General features: G+C 40.5%; 2 protein-coding genes and 1 long non-coding RNA gene across 4 annotated transcripts; 2 read left to right on the top strand and 1 right to left on the bottom strand.

Moving 5' to 3' along the window:
- Positions 1-133: 133 nt before the first annotated feature.
- LOC113036788 (uncharacterized) lies at positions 134-2,948 on the bottom strand. 2 transcript variants are annotated; one of them, XM_026193277.1, is made up of 10 exons: positions 2,828-2,948; positions 2,410-2,715; positions 2,268-2,318; positions 2,133-2,165; positions 1,865-1,981; positions 1,719-1,743; positions 1,567-1,607; positions 1,432-1,476; positions 1,216-1,328; positions 134-336 (listed from the first exon to the last, which is right to left on the bottom strand). In XM_026193277.1, exons 1-10 carry the CDS (start codon positions 2,874-2,876, stop codon positions 205-207), a joined length of 912 nt encoding a protein of 303 aa, XP_026049062.1. In that variant the 5' UTR covers positions 2,877-2,948; the 3' UTR covers positions 134-204. The 2 variants fall into 2 exon arrangements, with proteins under 2 accessions (XP_026049062.1, XP_026049063.1); XM_026193278.1 differs by having other exon boundaries at positions 1,871-1,981.
- Positions 2,949-10,966: 8,018 nt separating this feature from the next.
- Positions 10,967-12,361, top strand: LOC113036906 (uncharacterized). Its single transcript, XR_003274520.1, has 3 exons — positions 10,967-11,025; positions 11,946-12,147; positions 12,303-12,361. It is a non-coding gene; the product is annotated as an uncharacterized LOC113036906 (long non-coding RNA).
- Positions 12,362-13,213: 852 nt separating this feature from the next.
- LOC113036657 (neurogenic locus notch homolog protein 4-like) lies at positions 13,214-16,819 on the top strand. Its single transcript, XM_026193071.1, has 8 exons — positions 13,214-13,287; positions 13,376-13,509; positions 13,810-14,007; positions 14,217-14,366; positions 14,990-15,169; positions 15,723-15,839; positions 16,389-16,538; positions 16,623-16,819. The coding sequence occupies exons 1-8, from the start codon at positions 13,256-13,258 to the stop codon at positions 16,817-16,819; spliced, it is 1,158 nt and encodes a 385-aa protein (XP_026048856.1). The 5' UTR covers positions 13,214-13,255.
- Positions 16,820-17,775: the final 956 nt, after the last annotated feature.

The following is a 17,775-nucleotide window of genomic DNA, read 5'->3' as shown; positions in this document are numbered from 1 at the left end:
TACTACGGCCATCAGGAAGGGTCAAATGACATGAAAGTCAAGAAATGACAGCTTTATTGAATATAAACCTCAATACAGATACACCACGCGAACAATAGAATAAAAAAAGCATAAATGGAAAACAAATACATCCTTCAAAACCATATATACATAAAAAACATATCTCTATTTTTTCTTCACATTCCTCTGCAGCAGCAGTCGAAGTCAGGCGTAGGTGATCACTGCATACTCAGAGTTGGTGCTCATCTTGCGGCTGACCTCTCTGACCTGGGGAACATGCAGTCTGTCAGCTGAACGAGAGGCCTGCAGGTGACACCTCGGTTTATCTCCCCACCGCTGGAGGGGAAGAAGGATAAAAAAGACCCCTAATGTGTTTGTGCTATAAACAGAGTTTTTATACTTTCGCACTTTTTACTAGCTTTTATTTATTTATTTATTTACAGTTTTAGACTTTTTAAAATATACGTATATATGGGCAAGATTAATGGAAATCAGCACAGGTATTATAATAAAAACACAGAACGTTTTGAAAAAACTTGACTCAGTCTTGTAGACATTCAAAGTCTTAGTAATCAAAACCTCATCAGATAAGCTGTGATAACATTTTCTTTTTTACCAAACTAATAAATACTAAAACTTCCTTTATTTTTTTAATTTTAGTTATTTAGTTTTTCAAGTTTGTGTTTTTGAGTTAATTAAAGTTTGTTTGTTTGTTTTCACATCCACTTTTAGTTTTTAGTTAACCTTTAGTTAGATAAAATAACCCTGGTAATAGAAATACTGGTTGTGGGCTTTTCTGTTTTTTTCTTCTTCTAAATTATCAAAGCACATCTATACAAGGTAACCACTTAAAAGAAGGTAACCACTCAAAAAATTGCTTTGCACACATGCCTTACAATTACACGTAAATAAAAAAAAGCCACAATTTGTTTAAAACCTTAAAAAATATTCTATTTTTGCTTTAGCTTTATTTATAGCATTCCTCACATATGAAATGAGTAAAAGAAACTTTTTGAACAAGTAAGATGAACACATGAACGTTTCTGATATAAAATGAATCTCATTGCTTATATATTCTGCAATTAGCAATTCAGAATCATGCACAGGTATGTGAGCTGCAGCACACTGCAAGTAGCTGGTAATAGAGCATGGGAAATAACATTTCGAGCTCAGTGAAACACAAGTAACAAACATGTTTACTACTTTGTCTCTCACCTCTTTTTGGTCTCCGGCTATCAGGTAGCCGACCTGAGTGAGTTCTGGTGTGCTGACACCACGGACGGTGATCATAATGTCAGCGTAAGGAACTTCAGTATCACTCTCATTATCTGGGTCAGAGAAAGCATTTGTTTCATTAGTTATTGTCTTTGTTTCTATAGGGTAGATGATGATAAGGTGTCATTCAAATGAAAAGTGTTGAGATTGTCTTACCTGGTGGAGGAATCCTCAAAGTCACCCTTTCACTTTGTGTTGACCCTGAGAAATAGGACAGGTATGAATAATAGAAGGAACAAAAATTGAAGCTCGTATTTGTCGCTTTTACATTTGATATTTAAAACTGTTTACCTTTTATCTGTAGCTGGGCTACATGTGGTGATTGTGGTAAGCTGAAAAGGAAAACATATAGCAAAAGGCCCAATAAAGAATATTGCAAGTCTAACATTTAAAGGTAATTGAAGTCAGATTTAAATAAAGAGAAGTTCTGAAATTGTACTCACTCCAATTTGGACACAGTAGGCTCCTCTGGAATATGAGATATTATCAATATAATGTTAAATAGTTATACGGACACAGTTGTGTATATTTTATCATTCAGAACTTTTTAAAGCTGGTGTATGTTCACAGTGTAGTATCTTGTGATCACCTTTACCGTTCCAGTTCTGTCTGTTCCGATTAAAACACAAGTATACAGCCAATGCTGCAAGAACCAGGGCTACAGCTACGGAAACTGTTGCCAAAACCTTAATTCCAGTAAATTCTCCTGTTAACATGGAAACAACAGTATTAACTTAGACTGAACTGGATCGAAAGGCAAACATTTACTTCTCCCTTCTCCATACAGATGTTAATAAGTAACAATGATTCTCTTTAAAAGTTTTCATAATATCCACTGTTTCAGAGTCCCATCTCACCTCCAGGGGAATTTGGCTTGGCAGGAAAAGATGCTGAAGAATGAAGAATGCAATATATTAAATGAAAGTCATGCTCAAAAATGTTCAGCTACAGCTATGAAAAATTTTGCATCTCTTCAAATCACAGCTTCTTACCATTTTTGTTGTAATTTTTTGGAGCATCTGTGTTTGGAAGACTTCTCTGAGCTGAAAAAAAGGAAAAGTTAAAGTGAAATCCAATTTGCTTACCTCTTTATTGAGCAGCTGCACATATTTGCATAAACTAAAGTTTATCTACCTCGAAGCTGAAGCAAAAAGAGACGCTCTGTTTTTTGTTGAAGCTGAGGATCCTCTTTATCTACTGTGTAGCAAGTGTAGTTGCTTTTCAGATGTCCCGCGGACACATTGGTGAGACAAAGAAACACTGTGCAAAAGCTGCCTTCTCTAAACATCATGTGGCAGCCAAAGATGTTGAGCGCTTTACTCCAGTAGCCTTGAACGAATCCACTGGAGCAATTGTAAGTGCAATTTAATGTAACGGAGTCCCCCAACTCCACAGTCACTAAATCAATGGGTGTCTTCGTGTAAATACAGTTTACACAATCTGTGAAGAAAGGTAATAAAATTTTTTACCTCAAATAGCGCGCATTTGTCTAAATAAATGTGTTTGAAATATCTAAAGCCCAGGGCAATAACAAACATCATATAAACTTTACCTCGTGTCATCCAAAAAAAGAGTAAAGTGAGATAGATTGAGCTGTTCATTGCTGTTCTCTGTTTTTCTAATTTTCTCCTGCCTCAAAAGATGAAACTGGATCTGTTGTGCTCCTGTAGGCTGGTGATGCATGCACCTGCACAAACACACTTAAGTACCCACACACATGTTCCAACGCTTGAGTGAGGGTACAGGAAGTGGTAACCCAAAGATTACGTTGCTGTTTAAAAATATTCATAACTTTCCATTTATTGCACCTGACATCCTGCAAAGTGCAGGCGCAAAAATGTCTGCAGATCCACTAGTCCTCACTGCACCCACAGAGGCTGCATTTGAATTTCCTTTTACACCGTAATTAAATAATTTATCCTAAAATTTTTACCTCGTGAAAATATAATTGGTCTTATGTGATTAAACATTTAATGTTTGGCAATGGAATTGATTTAATTTCATTTTTAATACCTTAAAAAAAACAGTTTCTTCTTTATTGCATCTTAATGACTTACAAGAGCAACATAAATAATTTAAATGATCCACCAGCAGAGACACCATCTAGGTGAACTTCAACGCGTCATGCATTATTGAAAGAAGCAGATATAGTTACCGAACATTACTGCACACTATTGTCAGCTGAAGCAACCACCTGGGAATCAGATTTCATGCACGTTTCACTTTTAGTGGCTGGGGGCCTCTCACTTTCAAGTCTTTAAACGATCACTCTGGGAGACTAACTCCATTAAGTCTTTAACGTTAACTTAGTTGTTACCAACTTCTAAGTGATTCAGCAATAATGTGTTCATGGGAAATAATACACCTGCGCTGCTCTTTAGCTTTTGCTATCTTTTTACTGCGGACGGAGTCTGGAGTTTCTTCAGGTAAGCAACTCCTTTTTAAATATTGACAAATTAAACTAAGTAACTACCAAAACCACACTGACTACACGAGAATGTTCTATCTATTGTTCTAACAATAATTTATGTAACGCCTGAAGGGAGTGCAGACTACCCCCTCAGTGAGGAAACAGATGTGGATCAGTGTCCAGGAGGAAAATACTTCTTCAACCAGCTTTGCTTAGAGTGTCCCTCTGGTCATTTGTGAGTCATCAACTATTTTTGAACTGTTAGATCTGTATTCTTTCACTAATAAGAGAGTTTTCTATAAAATGGATAATAAATTATACAAATTATAAATTATTTTTGTTTTATAGCTGCTCTGGCAATTCGTCTGCACCGCAAAGATGCCCAGCAGGAACATTCAACATGTACACAGGGAAGAGCAGTATCACTGACTGCAAGGTAAGACATGTTAATGCAAAACAAAACAACAAAAACACTTCTGGCTTCATGCTTTGTTTTCAAATTAAGAGAAAATGCATGTTTCAACTACAGTATGATGACTTGTCATAGCAGAGCCCATAGAAGAGCCAAAGTGAAGACAAGTGACTGCAGAGCGATGCAGGAATTAATAATTAGTTACAAAGCTGTTTTGTTGTCATCATGTGTGCTCTTATTGCTCATTTCTTTATGTCGCAGCCTTGTTTTCCAGATCTCATCAGTTCAGAGGAACGAGTGGATTGTAAGCTGTGTCCTGCAGGCTTCTCATGTGATCCAACCATTGGGATTCTTTATTTATGCCCCCCAGGACAGCATTCGCCAGAGGGGGTCCTGCAGTGTCTGAGCTGTCCTGTGGATTCTGTCTGCACCTCGGGTTTCCCTTATAGGGTCAGACCTAATAATAGTGGATAAGAAGTTAAATCCTCCAACGTTCTGTGCATTTGAGGCATTCTTTTTTTTTCTTCTCTTTTGTCAACATGTCTTATAGTGTGGACCTGGCAAGGAGCCCAATCCAGATCACACCGTGTGTAACGACTGTCCTCTGGGCTTTTATTCTACTATGTGTACGATCCAGTGTCTGCAGTGTCCAGCAGGTATAAAAGACAAACAAAACAAATCTTCTGCTCCCAAACATTTAAAGAAGTTTGATATAAATAGCTTTATTTACAACTAAAAAGTTCTCATAAAAATGTAAAAAACACTTTTTTTCTTTGTTTCTTAGGAAGTTACTGTCCAGATAGTGGAATGTCTCAGCCACTTCCCTGTCCTCCTGGTTGGTCTTCTACACCTGGACAGGGTTACTGCAGCAGCTGTAATAACACATCCATACTGTGTGGTGGAGCTATAACCCCCCGCTGGAGCCAGCCAGTCCACAGAGCCAGTCAGTCCATCACCTGTCGACCAGGAACATACAAAGATGTGACAGAAGAGTTTGGTTGTATGGTCTGTCCATTAGGTTGGTGTTAAGTGCTGCATGTTATCATTCATCTTATAATTTCCTTTACTTACCAAAGAAATGTCAAATGTACCTGTGTTTTACCCCCGCAGGTCATTACTGTGTGGGAGGGGTAGCTATACCCTGTCCTGCAGGTACTTACGGCCCTAAAGAAGGCCTGCAGAGACTGAGAGACTGCACAATCTGTCCTGCAGGTAAAGGAATGGTGGCAAAGCATCTGGACAAGTGGTAAAATTGTTTGTCCATGTGCAAAAACTATATATGTGCAGAAGAGTATGTCTCATCATATCTATAACATACCTAACCCTTGGAAAGCAAATGTAATAGTTTATCTGGACTGTATGACTGTATAATATCCTCTTAAAATGTTCTTCTATGAAGAGTGTTATACATAGCATTGTATAAAAAATACTTTTTCTCTAGGGTTTTACTGTCTGGAAGGTACCTCACAGAGACCCACCTCCCAGTTCCTGTGCCCACAAGGCTATTACTGTGAAGAGGGCACTGCCACCCCGCAGGGGTCACCTTGCCCCACTGGCACAGCGGGGGAACAACTGGGTCAGACAAGTAGGGCAGGATGCAAGAGATGTAGGGAAGGACGCTTCTGTCCTGCAGGTAAGTCTCAGCATTAACAAACTGACTTCACTTGACAAAAATATTAAGATGTGTCCCAGAAAGTAACTATTTTCATAGTTGAAGAAATAAGATGAAATATAGATTTTAGAGTGTGTGTGCGTATCTGTAAACAGGGTCATCAAGTCCTGGTTTGCCCTGTCCTCGGGGTAGATACTGCCCTGCTGGTACTTTGGAAGAAGTTATATGTCCTCCAGGCACCTTCACCCCTCATCAAGGGGCGATAAGTGAGTTTAAGTATGCTATTATTATTATTAATACTAATTATAAGTATTATTATTATTATTACTGATTTATATATACACTATAGTAGACACAAAGCTCTGTTTTATATTTAGTATGTCAAACTAAATATTTTCTTTTGAAATGAATTTATACTCCTTCACAAAAGCCCCAGCCTAATATGATATTATAGCGCTCTATCACAGCAAATCCCAGTGATTATATAAAAATATAGGTGTTGTTTATTGCAACAGATGGACACTGAGAGGGCAAATAGAAAAACATCTAATTTAGCAATATAAAAACAACTGCCGATGGCAAGCTGTAGCAGTGAGCCCAGTATAGAAAAATGATGGGTGACTGTAAAGAGAAACCTAACTATGTGCACAAGCAGTGAGTACAGCATAGGAATTTATGGAGCAGATTTACTGTTTGCCTTAATCCTGTAGTATCTTTGCCATGACAGTAGGATTTCCCCCCCAGGTGTGAAAGACTGTCTCAAATGCCCTGCTGCCTTCTACTGTCCTGTGGGGACAAGTGACCCAGTGCCCTGTCCACCGGGCTCCTTCAACCCTTTAGAGGGTCAGGATGAGGTGGCTGATTGCAGAGAGTGCTATGCAGGAAAGGCCTGCACACAGGTAGCCCTGAGAGCCCCTGATGTAGACTGCATGCAAGGGTAAGTTGCAATCTCAAGATTAAAAAAATGTTGTTGTTTTATTCTTTTTTTAATCAAGCATGCTTTAGTGCTATTGTATTCTTATGTTTAGAGTACTGTAAATCTGACATAAGGGAGCCCTGTAACTTTTGCATTTAGCCACTGAGACATTGATTTTTATGTTGCTCCTTTTCAACCCACCTTGACATTGTTACTCTATGACTTTGATCAATTTGTCCGTATCTTGACAGGTTTGTGTGTCCTCCTGGGTCTTCAAAACCAAACGCGCCATCCAATGCGTGCCCACCGGGGACACTGAGCAATCGCACTGACCTAACTGACCGCTCACAGTGTCAGCAGTGTCCAGCACGATATGCCTGTCTTCGAGGTGACATTTCATATAGATGTTCAGATAACCTTTAAAAGTACTCTTTGATATTTCATAGTATCTGAAGATATGAATTCAGGTCAGGTTTTCATACAAAGCTCAATTATGTATACAACTGTATTACTATACTGTGTGAACTGAGTGTATATATTTGTGATATGAGACATTATATTTGGTTTCTGTTTTTCTAGACTTCAAATGCATTATGATTACGACTACACAACTGTTATAGTTTGCTAATCAGCCGGAATAAATGACATTCACATTACAGTAAATGTTTTAACTAAGAACTGATCATCACTGCTTCTTTTTAAAAGATGTCGCATTTAAACAACTAAAATCCACAAAAGTCATTATTAAAAAAAAGAAAAAAGAAGACGATGCAAAAGAAAATGCAAGTTTTGTCACATGTTGATATTTGTTTAATAACGTTGTCATATATTAGTGCCACCTTAATCTACTTGTCTGTGTTAATTCTTATTTGTCAGGAACTGGAGATATCCAGAGACCCCCACTTCTCTGCTTTCCTGGACATTATTGTCCTGCTGGAACTATGTTCCCCACCCAGTACAAATGTCCTGTGGGTACATGGAGCGGTCACAGTGGATTGGAGGCTGAAAGTGAGTGCCAGCCATGTCCACATGGCTGGTACTGTTTGGCTGGTTCAGGAGCGCCATCAGGTCGATGCAGCTCTGGACACTACTGTCCTGAAGGTAAACATGAATATGTTATATATGTATATATGTGTGTGTGTGTGTGTGTGTGTGTGTTAAAAAAGCTAACATTCTTTATCCTTTATGAGCATTGCATGCTCTTAGAGATAAATACAGGTTTCCATGTGAAATTAATTTCGTAGAATGAGATTTGTTTTCTCTACCCGAGCTGTATTCATGAGTCATTCGTGTTGATATAATCATGTCGATATTGCATCACCAGGGACTGCATATGGCACGCAGTTTCCTTGCCCTGAGGGCACCTACAGCATCCAAATGGGTAACAGACGCAGAGATGACTGCTTGATATGTCCCGAGGGCTCGTTCTGTCAGCAGGGCACCTCCAAACCTTCACCTTGCCCACCGTAAGCAGTGATTGTGTGTCAGTCATAAAGAAAAATGTGAGAATGATGACGATATGGATTTTTGTTAGCATTAAGCTGGTTTAATGAGTGTGATTTAGTGTATTGCCCTGCATCTCCAGCTCTACATTTCGCCGTCTGAAAGGAGGTCGGAGGCTCGAGGACTGCTCTTCTTGCCCTGCTGGCTATTTTTGTCCCCACTCAGCCACTGTCAGCCCCAGAGTGTGTGGAGCTGGCAGCTACTCTGTAAGATCTTAACTATAAAACATCCAATGTGACTGGACCCCTGACAGAACCTCTGGAAACTAAAGCCTTTGTATTCTCATCCTTCAGTAGCTGTTTTGATTGTCCTATTTTTAGATTTCCCACCCACATGATATCGTCTTGCATTGCTCACTTAGTAACGTATATCAGTAAATGTCAGGTAGAGGAGTTTTTGAAGTCAATTTCTTTCATAAATCAATATTTTGCTCGCAATATTGAAGCAGTGTCAGTGTTTTTCCAGCATCTTCCAAATTAGATCCCCCTCTCCTTTGCGTTTTCAACGTCTATTTTGCTGTATCCCTCCCCCATACTGGTTGATATCTTTAACTTCAGCTTTCTTTCTTCACGTTCTCTTGTGTGTAGGATGAGGGATCTGCAGAGTGTTCTCCATGCCTGCAGGGCCACTTCTGCAGTAATGAGACCACTAGTGAGGAAGCCATGCTAAGTGTCATGGTGTGCCCTCCAGGTTTTCTCTGCTCTCAGGGTTTGGCCAGAGACCCCCAGCGATCAGCCACCCTCTGTCCTCGAGGTTTCTTCTGCCCCGGAGGAGGCATTGTGAGTCACAGATTGATAAATTCAGGAGAGACTTAAAAAAAATTAAAGTTATGTACTTATGTTTTCATATTTGGACACATTTGACCTCTTAAACTACATTTAGTCTTTACTCACAGGATCCCAATCCCATTCCTTGCCCCAATGGCACCTACAGTGAATTTCCTGGCTTGCGTGATGCCAGTGAGTGTATCCAGTGTCCTGAGGGGAAGTATTGTTACTCCCAACAACCTAAGGAGCAGCCTATTACCAGGCCTGTAAGACCATAGATTTTTTTATGATCAGAAAGACAGCATTACCATTACCAATTATAGTCAGTTTGTTAATACTGTTCACAAGTTTCTACCTAATAGTGATTTTAGATGAAGACTGCATGTTCAAAGCAAGTACCATAACCACTATTATGTTGTCCTTTTTTTTCTTTTTTCTTTTTCTTTTTTTTTTTTTTTCCCTATTATGACTATTATGTTGTCCTATATTAAGACAGAGGAGTGTCCCGATGGCCACTATTGCCCCGCTGGGACCGGTTACCCCTTCACATACCCCTGCCAAGCTGGCAAATACAGAAACAACACACTTGGTCAAAGTGGAGAGGCATGTATTTTGTGTCCATCCAGGCATTACTGTAGCAGCCCAGGAACTCACACTCCTTCAGTATGTCCACAAGTAAGAATAAGACTTTTAAAAAACTGTTTTGCTGTATGGGTGAGACAGTTTCTAAGTGTGCTTGCATCTGTTTATGTAAAATACACCAGAGGCACAAATGGCTCCTTTTCCCCTTCTGTGCCTCCGTTCAGGGGTTTTACTGTCCAGACGGCACTTCTGTTCCTGAACCTTGTCCTGAAGGAACCTACAGTTCTCGCTCTGCTCTTAGTGATAGGTCTGAATGCACCCCTTGTGGCGGAGGCCAGTATTGCACTGGAGTGGGACTTTCAGAGCCCTCTGGAAGCTGCAGAGATCGTTTTTACTGCAGAGAGGGAGCCAAGTCTGCTGTATGCTAATGTTATTACAGTCATTTATTCTGTATTTATTCAGGGTATACCAATAATTTTCTTTACTTGTTGGGATCAACAAATACAAATACAACACATAACAACTTTATGTTGTAGGATTTCATTACGCGGCAGTAAGTTTTTGGCCTCTCTTCACTCTTATTGCCAGACTCCTGTCGATGGACCAACTGGAGGTCTGTGTCCGGCAGGAAGTTACTGTCCTTTAGCCTCGCCCTCTCCTCTCCCCTGTCCTTCTGGCACTTTCAGCAACAGCACTGGCCTCAGCAGACCTGAGGAGTGTACTAGCTGTCCGCCAGGGTAATCCTATCGATTTGTTTTGGAGGACTATGTACAGCTGAAACCTCTACTCCATGAGTCAGTGTGTTTCTCTCCCTGTCAGTTTTTATTGTGCAGGTTCTAACAACACGTCACCATCAGCCCCTTGTTTTCCTGGTTTCTACTGCACTGGTGGCTCAGCGTCACCTGTTCAGAATGAAGCAGAGGAAGGGCATTACACTTCAAAAGGGGCAGCCAGGGCAGAGCCATGTCCTCTTGGTTATTTTCAGCCGGTAGGATATACTACATGCCAAGTGCTGCTACACTGAGCCTGTATTTCTTTATGATTGGATGATAGGCTAATGGTATATTAAGGGTTATTTCTTTTGTCTGTGCTCGGCAGCGTCGAGGTGCACAGTCATGTTTGGAGTGTCAGGGAGGCAGATTGTGTAACCACACAGGCTTGTCCCAGCCACCTCTGTGTCCCACAGGACACTACTGTCCTCTAAGATCCACTGTTGCTCACCCATGTCCTTCAGTGAGTACCTTTATGTTCTCATGTGGTGTGAAATTGTGGATGTGTCATTGTAGAGTGTCAGTGTTCGCTGCACGTTTTACTTCATCACTCTGTCTTCATGATTTTGAATTTCCTCCCATAAATCCCACCCTATTAAAATGATTCCATGTGATTATTATTCAGGGCTCTTACTCTGACCAGCCTGGTGGTGATGCTGTGCAGCATTGCCGGCCATGTGACGCAGGCTTGTTCTGTAGCAGAAGTGGTCTTTCTGAACCTCAGGGTCTCTGTGACCCAGGACACTACTGCACCTCTGGAGCTTCCACTGCCTCACCAGTAAGATTTAATGAATAATAACTTTATTTACTATGTGGTAATATTATCTTATTTGAAAAGGATCAGATGATTTTTTTTGTTGGAGATTAACAGAAAACTGTAATTCTATAAAGGCATTTTAAGTAGTAGCTCATCTCAGAATGAGTTATTTGTTTTTGGGACAGTAGCTGTATTTGCAGACTCATTAAGAATTACAGTTTCCTTATTTTACAGGTACTGAAATATTATATCATATATTTATTGTCATGCTTTTATTGGTTTACGGTCTTTTCAGACACTGGTCTCAAATGTCTTTATATTTACCATATCGATTTCCGAAGAGTTTCAAATGGCGAAATATTTGACTTTTTTCTTCTTCTACGGGCTTGTTGTTGAGTTATGCTTATAATTCACTTTTGCTCAAGTGAAGCAATTTGTCAGCATGGTGCAGTATATGAGCGGGGGAAGGAGCACAGAAAAGGAAAAACTGAAGGCAATTAAAGAGGTGGAAATGTCCTGGTTTTTAAGTTGAACGTGTCTGCTTTAGTGTCGTGCAGTTGATTTGATGGCAGCTATTCATTTTCCACACACTTTGACTGCTAATTTCATTTGATATGAGCATGAATCTAAAGGCCTGTTTAGTTTGAATTGCATTAGTTAAATAAATAACCCAAGTGCTTTTTGGATAGGCTGCTGATAGTGCGTAGGAAATTAATGACAGCTTCCAACTCGAACAGCCCACAGCTTTAACTTTTAAACTTCTGACTAGAACAGTCAGATGATCAAACTTCTTTGTATTCCAAAGCTAATTTCTTCAAACTGCTTCTTTGGTTCAACACTAAAACACCCCAAAGATATTTACTATTATTAAGGACTATTTAGAAAATTGTTGCCGATTAATTGCTCTCAGTCACCTTATAATTACCCCATCACTCTCACAGGTGGCTGTGGCGTCTGGCGGTGTCTGTCCTGCAGGCTACATCTGTCCACAAGGAACCAAGTACCCACAGCAGCACCCATGTCCTGTGGGAACCTGGAGTAACACAGTGGGAGCCCAAACCTGGTCCTCTTGTTTATCCTGCCCCCCAGGACTCTACTGTAACAGTACTGGACTCAGCCAGCCTTCTGAAATTTGTGATATAGGTAATGAAGTGCCAGCAGTGCCTGATGCGATCTGTGTATATCTGTCATTGCCATAGTGTCTATCACTAAAATAAGCAGAAAAACAGAAACTGGTTGGATGAAACGCTCTCCAGTGTTTAAGAAGTCACTAAACCTTTGCATCTTCTGATTTATAGGATATTATTGTTCTGGAGGGGCAGTGGTTTCAGCGCCCTCTGATGGTGTGACAGGTGACATTTGTCCACTTGGATATTATTGTCCAATGGGCTCAGCATCTCCTCTTCTCTGCCCTGATGGGACTTACTCAAACACAACAGGTATAAAAATATAATTAAACACAAATAAATCATATTTGTGATTTTAAATGCAGATGTTACTTCACTATTAAATTATTCTCTTTTGTTTAAAGGGGCAGAAATGTGCGATGACTGCCCCATAGGAACATATTGCCTATCTGGAGAAGGTGTCCAGCCGTGTCCGGTGGGACACTATTGTCTTGGTGGTGGCGTTGAAGGTATACTACCCTGCCCACCTGGTACATACAGTCCTCAGTTTGGTCTCAGTCAAGTGGAGCAGTGCCTCCTTTGTCCAGCAGGTGAGAGTATTGTAACATGCTTTTTTTTTTAAACTGCCTGAATGATACTGGGAATCTGTGGATACAGTGGTTAGCTGAATTAGATTTTAATATATTAACTTGTCATTTATGAATTGGGGTTTTTAAAGCTAATTGCTATAATTAAGAGATAATGGCAGAATAACTTACCACATTTAATTACCTAAACAAGGAGTAATTTATGACGTGATTCAATAAATGCTTCTAATTATTACCACTGCAGTGAAGTTTTCTTTTCTCTGCTTCAATTACAGGCTTCTATTGTGAGGATTGGGGTCTGTTTGAACCCTCTGGGCCTTGTCAGGCCGGTTACTACTGCATAGCTGGTACACCAAATCTATTATACAGCGTGTTCAGTGCCTTTGTGCTGTTAAACCGACTTTCACAGCTAAAATGTGACCAAAATGTGCAACATTTCCAGGCGTGAACTTTCAGAACCCCGATGGCAACTTCAGCACAGGAGTAGGAGGAGCATGCCCGAAGGGAAGTTACTGTCCTGAGGGCACCAGTCTGCCTATGCCTTGTCCGCCAGGGACCTTCTCTACTAGGTGTGTTGGTCAAAATATTACACACACTATTATACCATGGACCTGTAAATGTTTATGCGCATTTGTGTTTACATTTGTATGGTTGCAGTCTTCATCTGGTGGACACCTCTGGCTGTAGTCCATGTCCAGCGGGTCACTTCTGTGGCACTGCAGGTCTTACTCGTCCATCTGGTCCATGTCAGACTGGATTCTACTGTCCAGGGGGAGACACAACAAGCGCAGGTTTTCTTGATTCAGCTTATGCAATTCCATGTCAGCAAAGCTATAATTAATCAATGTTGTTAATTCATGCTTTACATGAATTAAAACTCCTGTAAAGCAGAGCTAATGTATAATGTGTGAATATAAATGTTATGAATAGGCTTTAGAGAGAAGAGAAACAGATGCTGATAAATACAGGAAACTAGAATGTGTGAGGGTGTTTTGTTGAATGAGCGATTACTGAATTAATCATGCGTTATCACGAGATTTATCACATTAATTTCAGTACATTTCCACATCTAATTGGTTTTTCTTCTCCAGGCGCAAAAGGAGGGCTTTGCCCAACTGCTCATTACTGCCCTGAGGGTAGTGCTAGCCCATTGCCCTGCCCTGCTGGAACATACAACAACCTCACAGGCCAGTCAGTGTGTTCCCGCTGCCCTGCTGGGTACTACTGTCCAGAAAGGACCGCCAATTTTTCCAAGTTTCCCTGTCCACCTGGATTCTACTGCCCTGATGGTACAATCACCCCAAAACTGTGGTCATGGTTATGATTATTTATTAGAATGAATGATTAGTAAAAGTTCAGCTTAGTCTGAAAAGAAGCAGAGTGTGAGCTTCGTATTGAACTGAAAGCTGGTTTCAGCTTCAGTAAGCTATTGTCCCCAGCTTTAATAATAGAAAAGAAGTTGCACACTTGTTTATATCTAATTGCATTACATGTGTAGGAACTAACCATGCCACCCAGTTTCCCTGTCCACGTGGATACTACAACCCAGAGCCCATGACGCAGAGTCTGGACAGCTGCCTGCCTTGTCCTCCAGGACACTACTGTGAGAAGGAAAGGCTGACCAAAGTGTCTGGAAAATGCAAAGCTGGTTAGTAACATTGTCTTTGTTCATTTGTTCCAAAGATACAATCACAGCTTGCAGCCTAGTTTCTCAGTGTCAGGACTTTGTCCTCTGTGCCAGCGTACGTGTCTCCGGGGCCCAGCAAAACAGTCTGGAAGATTTTAGAGTAGGGAACAAAGAGTGCACATGAAACACGAAACATCACAGCTCAACACCAGTCACACTTCAGCAACAACAACGGCTTTTAAATAATTCTCTGTGTATTATTTATTTATGTGCAAAGATGCAAATGAACTTCAACACATCAGACACATAATGCACACGTGATAGACTGATGTGGAAGCCTGAGTAACTGGTTTATTAAGACTTTTCTTAACAATGTCTCATCTCTGCCACCTTGCTCTGTATCGCCATCTGTTGAGTATACATACATATATATATATATATATATATATATATATATATATATATATATATATATATATATATATATATATATATATATATATATATATATATATATATATATATCTTTATATGTTGAGAAATCATGTTTCACTAATGCTTAGACGTGTCAGCTGCAGGATCTTTTCTATATCACACAGAGTTTGTGATATCTTGCTTTGTTTCTTGCTGTTTGTTCCTCTCAGGTTGGTTCTGTGTCTCTGCAGCGTGGAACTCCCAGCCCTTTGACCTTGACAATTATACAAATGCCAACTGTCTTTGTCCAGCTACATCCACAGGGGGGCGCTGCCAGGCAGGATTTTATTGCCCCTTAGGCAGCTCAGAGCCCCTACCTTGCCCACCCGGAACCTTCTGTAATGTCTCAGGTGCACAAACACACTGTTTTCTAGGCTACAATAGGCATATTGTTACATATAGGTTCTCAGCTAAATTTGTGAAAAAGAAATAAAATTATATGTATATTATATAAAATAATATCATCAAAATAATACTTTGAGAATGAAGTTGAAAGTTGCTGCTATACCTTCTACAAAATGCCTTGTGTAGATGAATCAGTGAAATCATACTTAAGGATCAATTTTAGTAGCAAGGAAATCATTTTTCTTTCAGCACATAAACACAATGTGCAGAATGGGTTTGGCTCTCCATTTGGCCTATGCAGCTATAGATTGTGTGTTGTGTGTTCTGCCTCTATGTATATCGATGTTACAGTTATGACAAATCTGTGGCATGTGATTTCATTGCTGTATAATGTATTTAAAAAAGTAAATAAGTAAATTGGACAGTTCAGTTCCAGGAGGTTTCTGAAATATTCTTGTTGTTCCACTTGAGGGGATGCCAATCTCTAGCCAACTTATAGATAATATTTTTTTGGCTGTGCACAATCAAAATAACCAATTTAGTCATTTTGCTCAAAAGGTTTAGCTCTGCCAATGGGCCCCTGCTCTCCTGGGTATTATTGTGTAGGAGGAGCCACTGAGGCCAGACCAACAGATGGAGAAACAGGCAACATCTGTCCACCTGGGACATACTGTGGTAAGCCCAGCTTTACTTCCTTGGAAGGATTGTATCGACATCTTGCCCACTTTTTAAGCCAAAGTGCAAAGTAAAAGGCTTGGTGAAAAGGAAAGTACGATACACGGAGTCAACAGCAATGTTAACACTGTAGACACAAGTTTAATGGGGAAAACTATGTTTACGTACATTTGCCAACACCCAGTATACACTCGATATGTGTTAGAAACAGTTTTGAATTGTTTCTATGGCTGAAATGCCAAGTTTCTAAAGTGGCACTATGTCTGCATTCTTCCTTGGCATGCATATTAAGTACACTGGAGATGCCAAAGTAGCTATAACTATGAGTCAGGTGGATTGGACACCCTGAATTACCCACAGGTTTACGTATGACTCAGCATGTTTCTGTTTTTTTGTTGACCTGTGTAGAGTGTCCCCTTATACATTCTGCGTGGTGGATGGCTATAATTTCCAACACCCCTCAACCCTGTGTAGGCACTGGAACTCAGAAAGGATGAATGAATAGAAGGAATGAATGGTGGCCTAAACTACATTTATTTTTCTCTGCAGTTGAGGGGTCTGGGGAGCCAGAGTTTTGTCCTGCTGGTACTTTTTCCCCAGTGTCAGGCCTGACCAGTGTGAAGGGCTGTCAGCCTTGTACATCAGGCTTCTTCTGCAGAACAACAGGCCTCAGGGCTCCAACTGGACTCTGCAGCGATGGTTAGTTCATAAATTTGATCACATGTTCGATGAACACCTGTGTCCTGTCTTTTTACACTACTGTATTTCTGTAAAACTCCATAGGATACTGGTGTCCTCCTGGTCAGACTGTGGCTATGGCTCTGCCATGTCCTCCTGGTCACTTCTGCTTAGAGGGTAGTTCATCCCCAGAGCCGTGCCCATCAGGAACCTATCAGGATAGAGACAAACAGGCATCCTGTTCCATCTGTGGGGCAGGTAGGACACCTAAATCCTTTGACTTTTTCAACACTGTTATTTAGCCTTTTCATAAGTGGTTGAAGAAGTGTTTATTGAAGTTGATTGCTTTTTTTTTTTTAAATCCTTGCAAGATTGTTGACTTTCCCTAATGCCACCAATATAAATGTGTAATTTTTTTTACCCTTTTCCCACATTGATATTGTTAATTTAAAAAAATCTCTCTTTTAAGGTTACTACTGTGATTCAAGATTGGGTGCAGCTAATGTGTCCTTGCTGAGGCCCTGCCCTAAGGGACATTACTGTCCTCCAGGTACAGCTCTGCCCAACCAACACCCTTGCCCCATAGGCTCCTTTAACCCAAGAGAGCATATAGACAGCTCAGCTGGCTGCATGCCTTGTGCATCTGGACGTTACTGTCCTTCTCTTGGACTGTCAGAGCCAGCAGGTGAGAATCTGAAAGTCTTCTCTCTTCTCCTCTCCTTGCACTGCATGCTGGGAGTGTGACTGACTGAATGTGAAGGTGGTTGGTGAGAGGGTGGAGCTGCTAAATGGATTTTGGAAGTTTAGACTGACATTTCAGATACATTTTCTTCACGCCCTTTGGTTGTTTAACAGGAAAGATACGTTTTTTTTTTTTCATTGTTTGATGTAGAGTGAACAAGGTTAAGTTAACTGGCTGTTCCCTAATAAGGGCTCACCTCTTCTGTCAGTTATAAAAGGGGCCAGTGTTGTGGCTCCCCAGCAGTATACTGTGGAGCAGGTTCTCCTAGCTGCTGGTGAACCGGTAGATCACAAGAACATTACTTACGGCTCTTGGATGAACAAGGCTGTGGTTGTCTTTCTCCATGAGGAACAGTTAGTTCACCTGTTGGTTGAAAGGAGCATCAGTTCACCTTTATTTGTGCCATCAACGTGGATCACCGTGTCTGATGTTCATAAACTCAGTATTGAAAATAATTAGGATGGTAGGGTATAAGCAACTCAGTAAACAGAAAAGATTTTGGTTGAAGAAAAGATA

Source organism: Astatotilapia calliptera, chromosome 14, assembly GCF_900246225.1.
Source record: "Astatotilapia calliptera chromosome 14, fAstCal1.2, whole genome shotgun sequence".
Classification (NCBI taxonomy): domain Eukaryota; kingdom Metazoa; phylum Chordata; class Actinopteri; order Cichliformes; family Cichlidae; genus Astatotilapia; species Astatotilapia calliptera.
This window is presented reverse-complemented; position numbering and strand designations above follow the sequence as displayed.

What these genes read in the sequence shown, in the direction of transcription:
- LOC113036788 (XM_026193277.1), bottom strand. Translation starts at nt 2,876, where the DNA reads ATGAACAGCTCAATCTATCTCACTTTACTCTTTTTTTGGATGACACGA. An exon ending in CCTACTGTGTCCAAATTGGA is followed by an intron (nt 1,608 to 1,718) that starts GTGAGTACAATT and finishes TTTCCTTTTCAG; the next exon opens with CTTACCACAATCACCACATG. An exon ending in AGCCCAGCTACAGATAAAAG is followed by an intron (nt 1,477 to 1,566) that starts GTAAACAGTTTT and finishes CCTATTTCTCAG; the next exon opens with GGTCAACACAAAGTGAAAGG.
- LOC113036657 (XM_026193071.1), top strand. Translation starts at nt 13,256, where the DNA reads ATGCCTTGTCCGCCAGGGACCTTCTCTACTAG. An exon ending in GTCTGGAAAATGCAAAGCTG is followed by an intron (nt 14,367 to 14,989) that starts GTTAGTAACATT and finishes TGTTCCTCTCAG; the next exon opens with GTTGGTTCTGTGTCTCTGCA. An exon ending in AACCTTCTGTAATGTCTCAG is followed by an intron (nt 15,170 to 15,722) that starts GTGCACAAACAC and finishes TTTGCTCAAAAG; the next exon opens with GTTTAGCTCTGCCAATGGGC.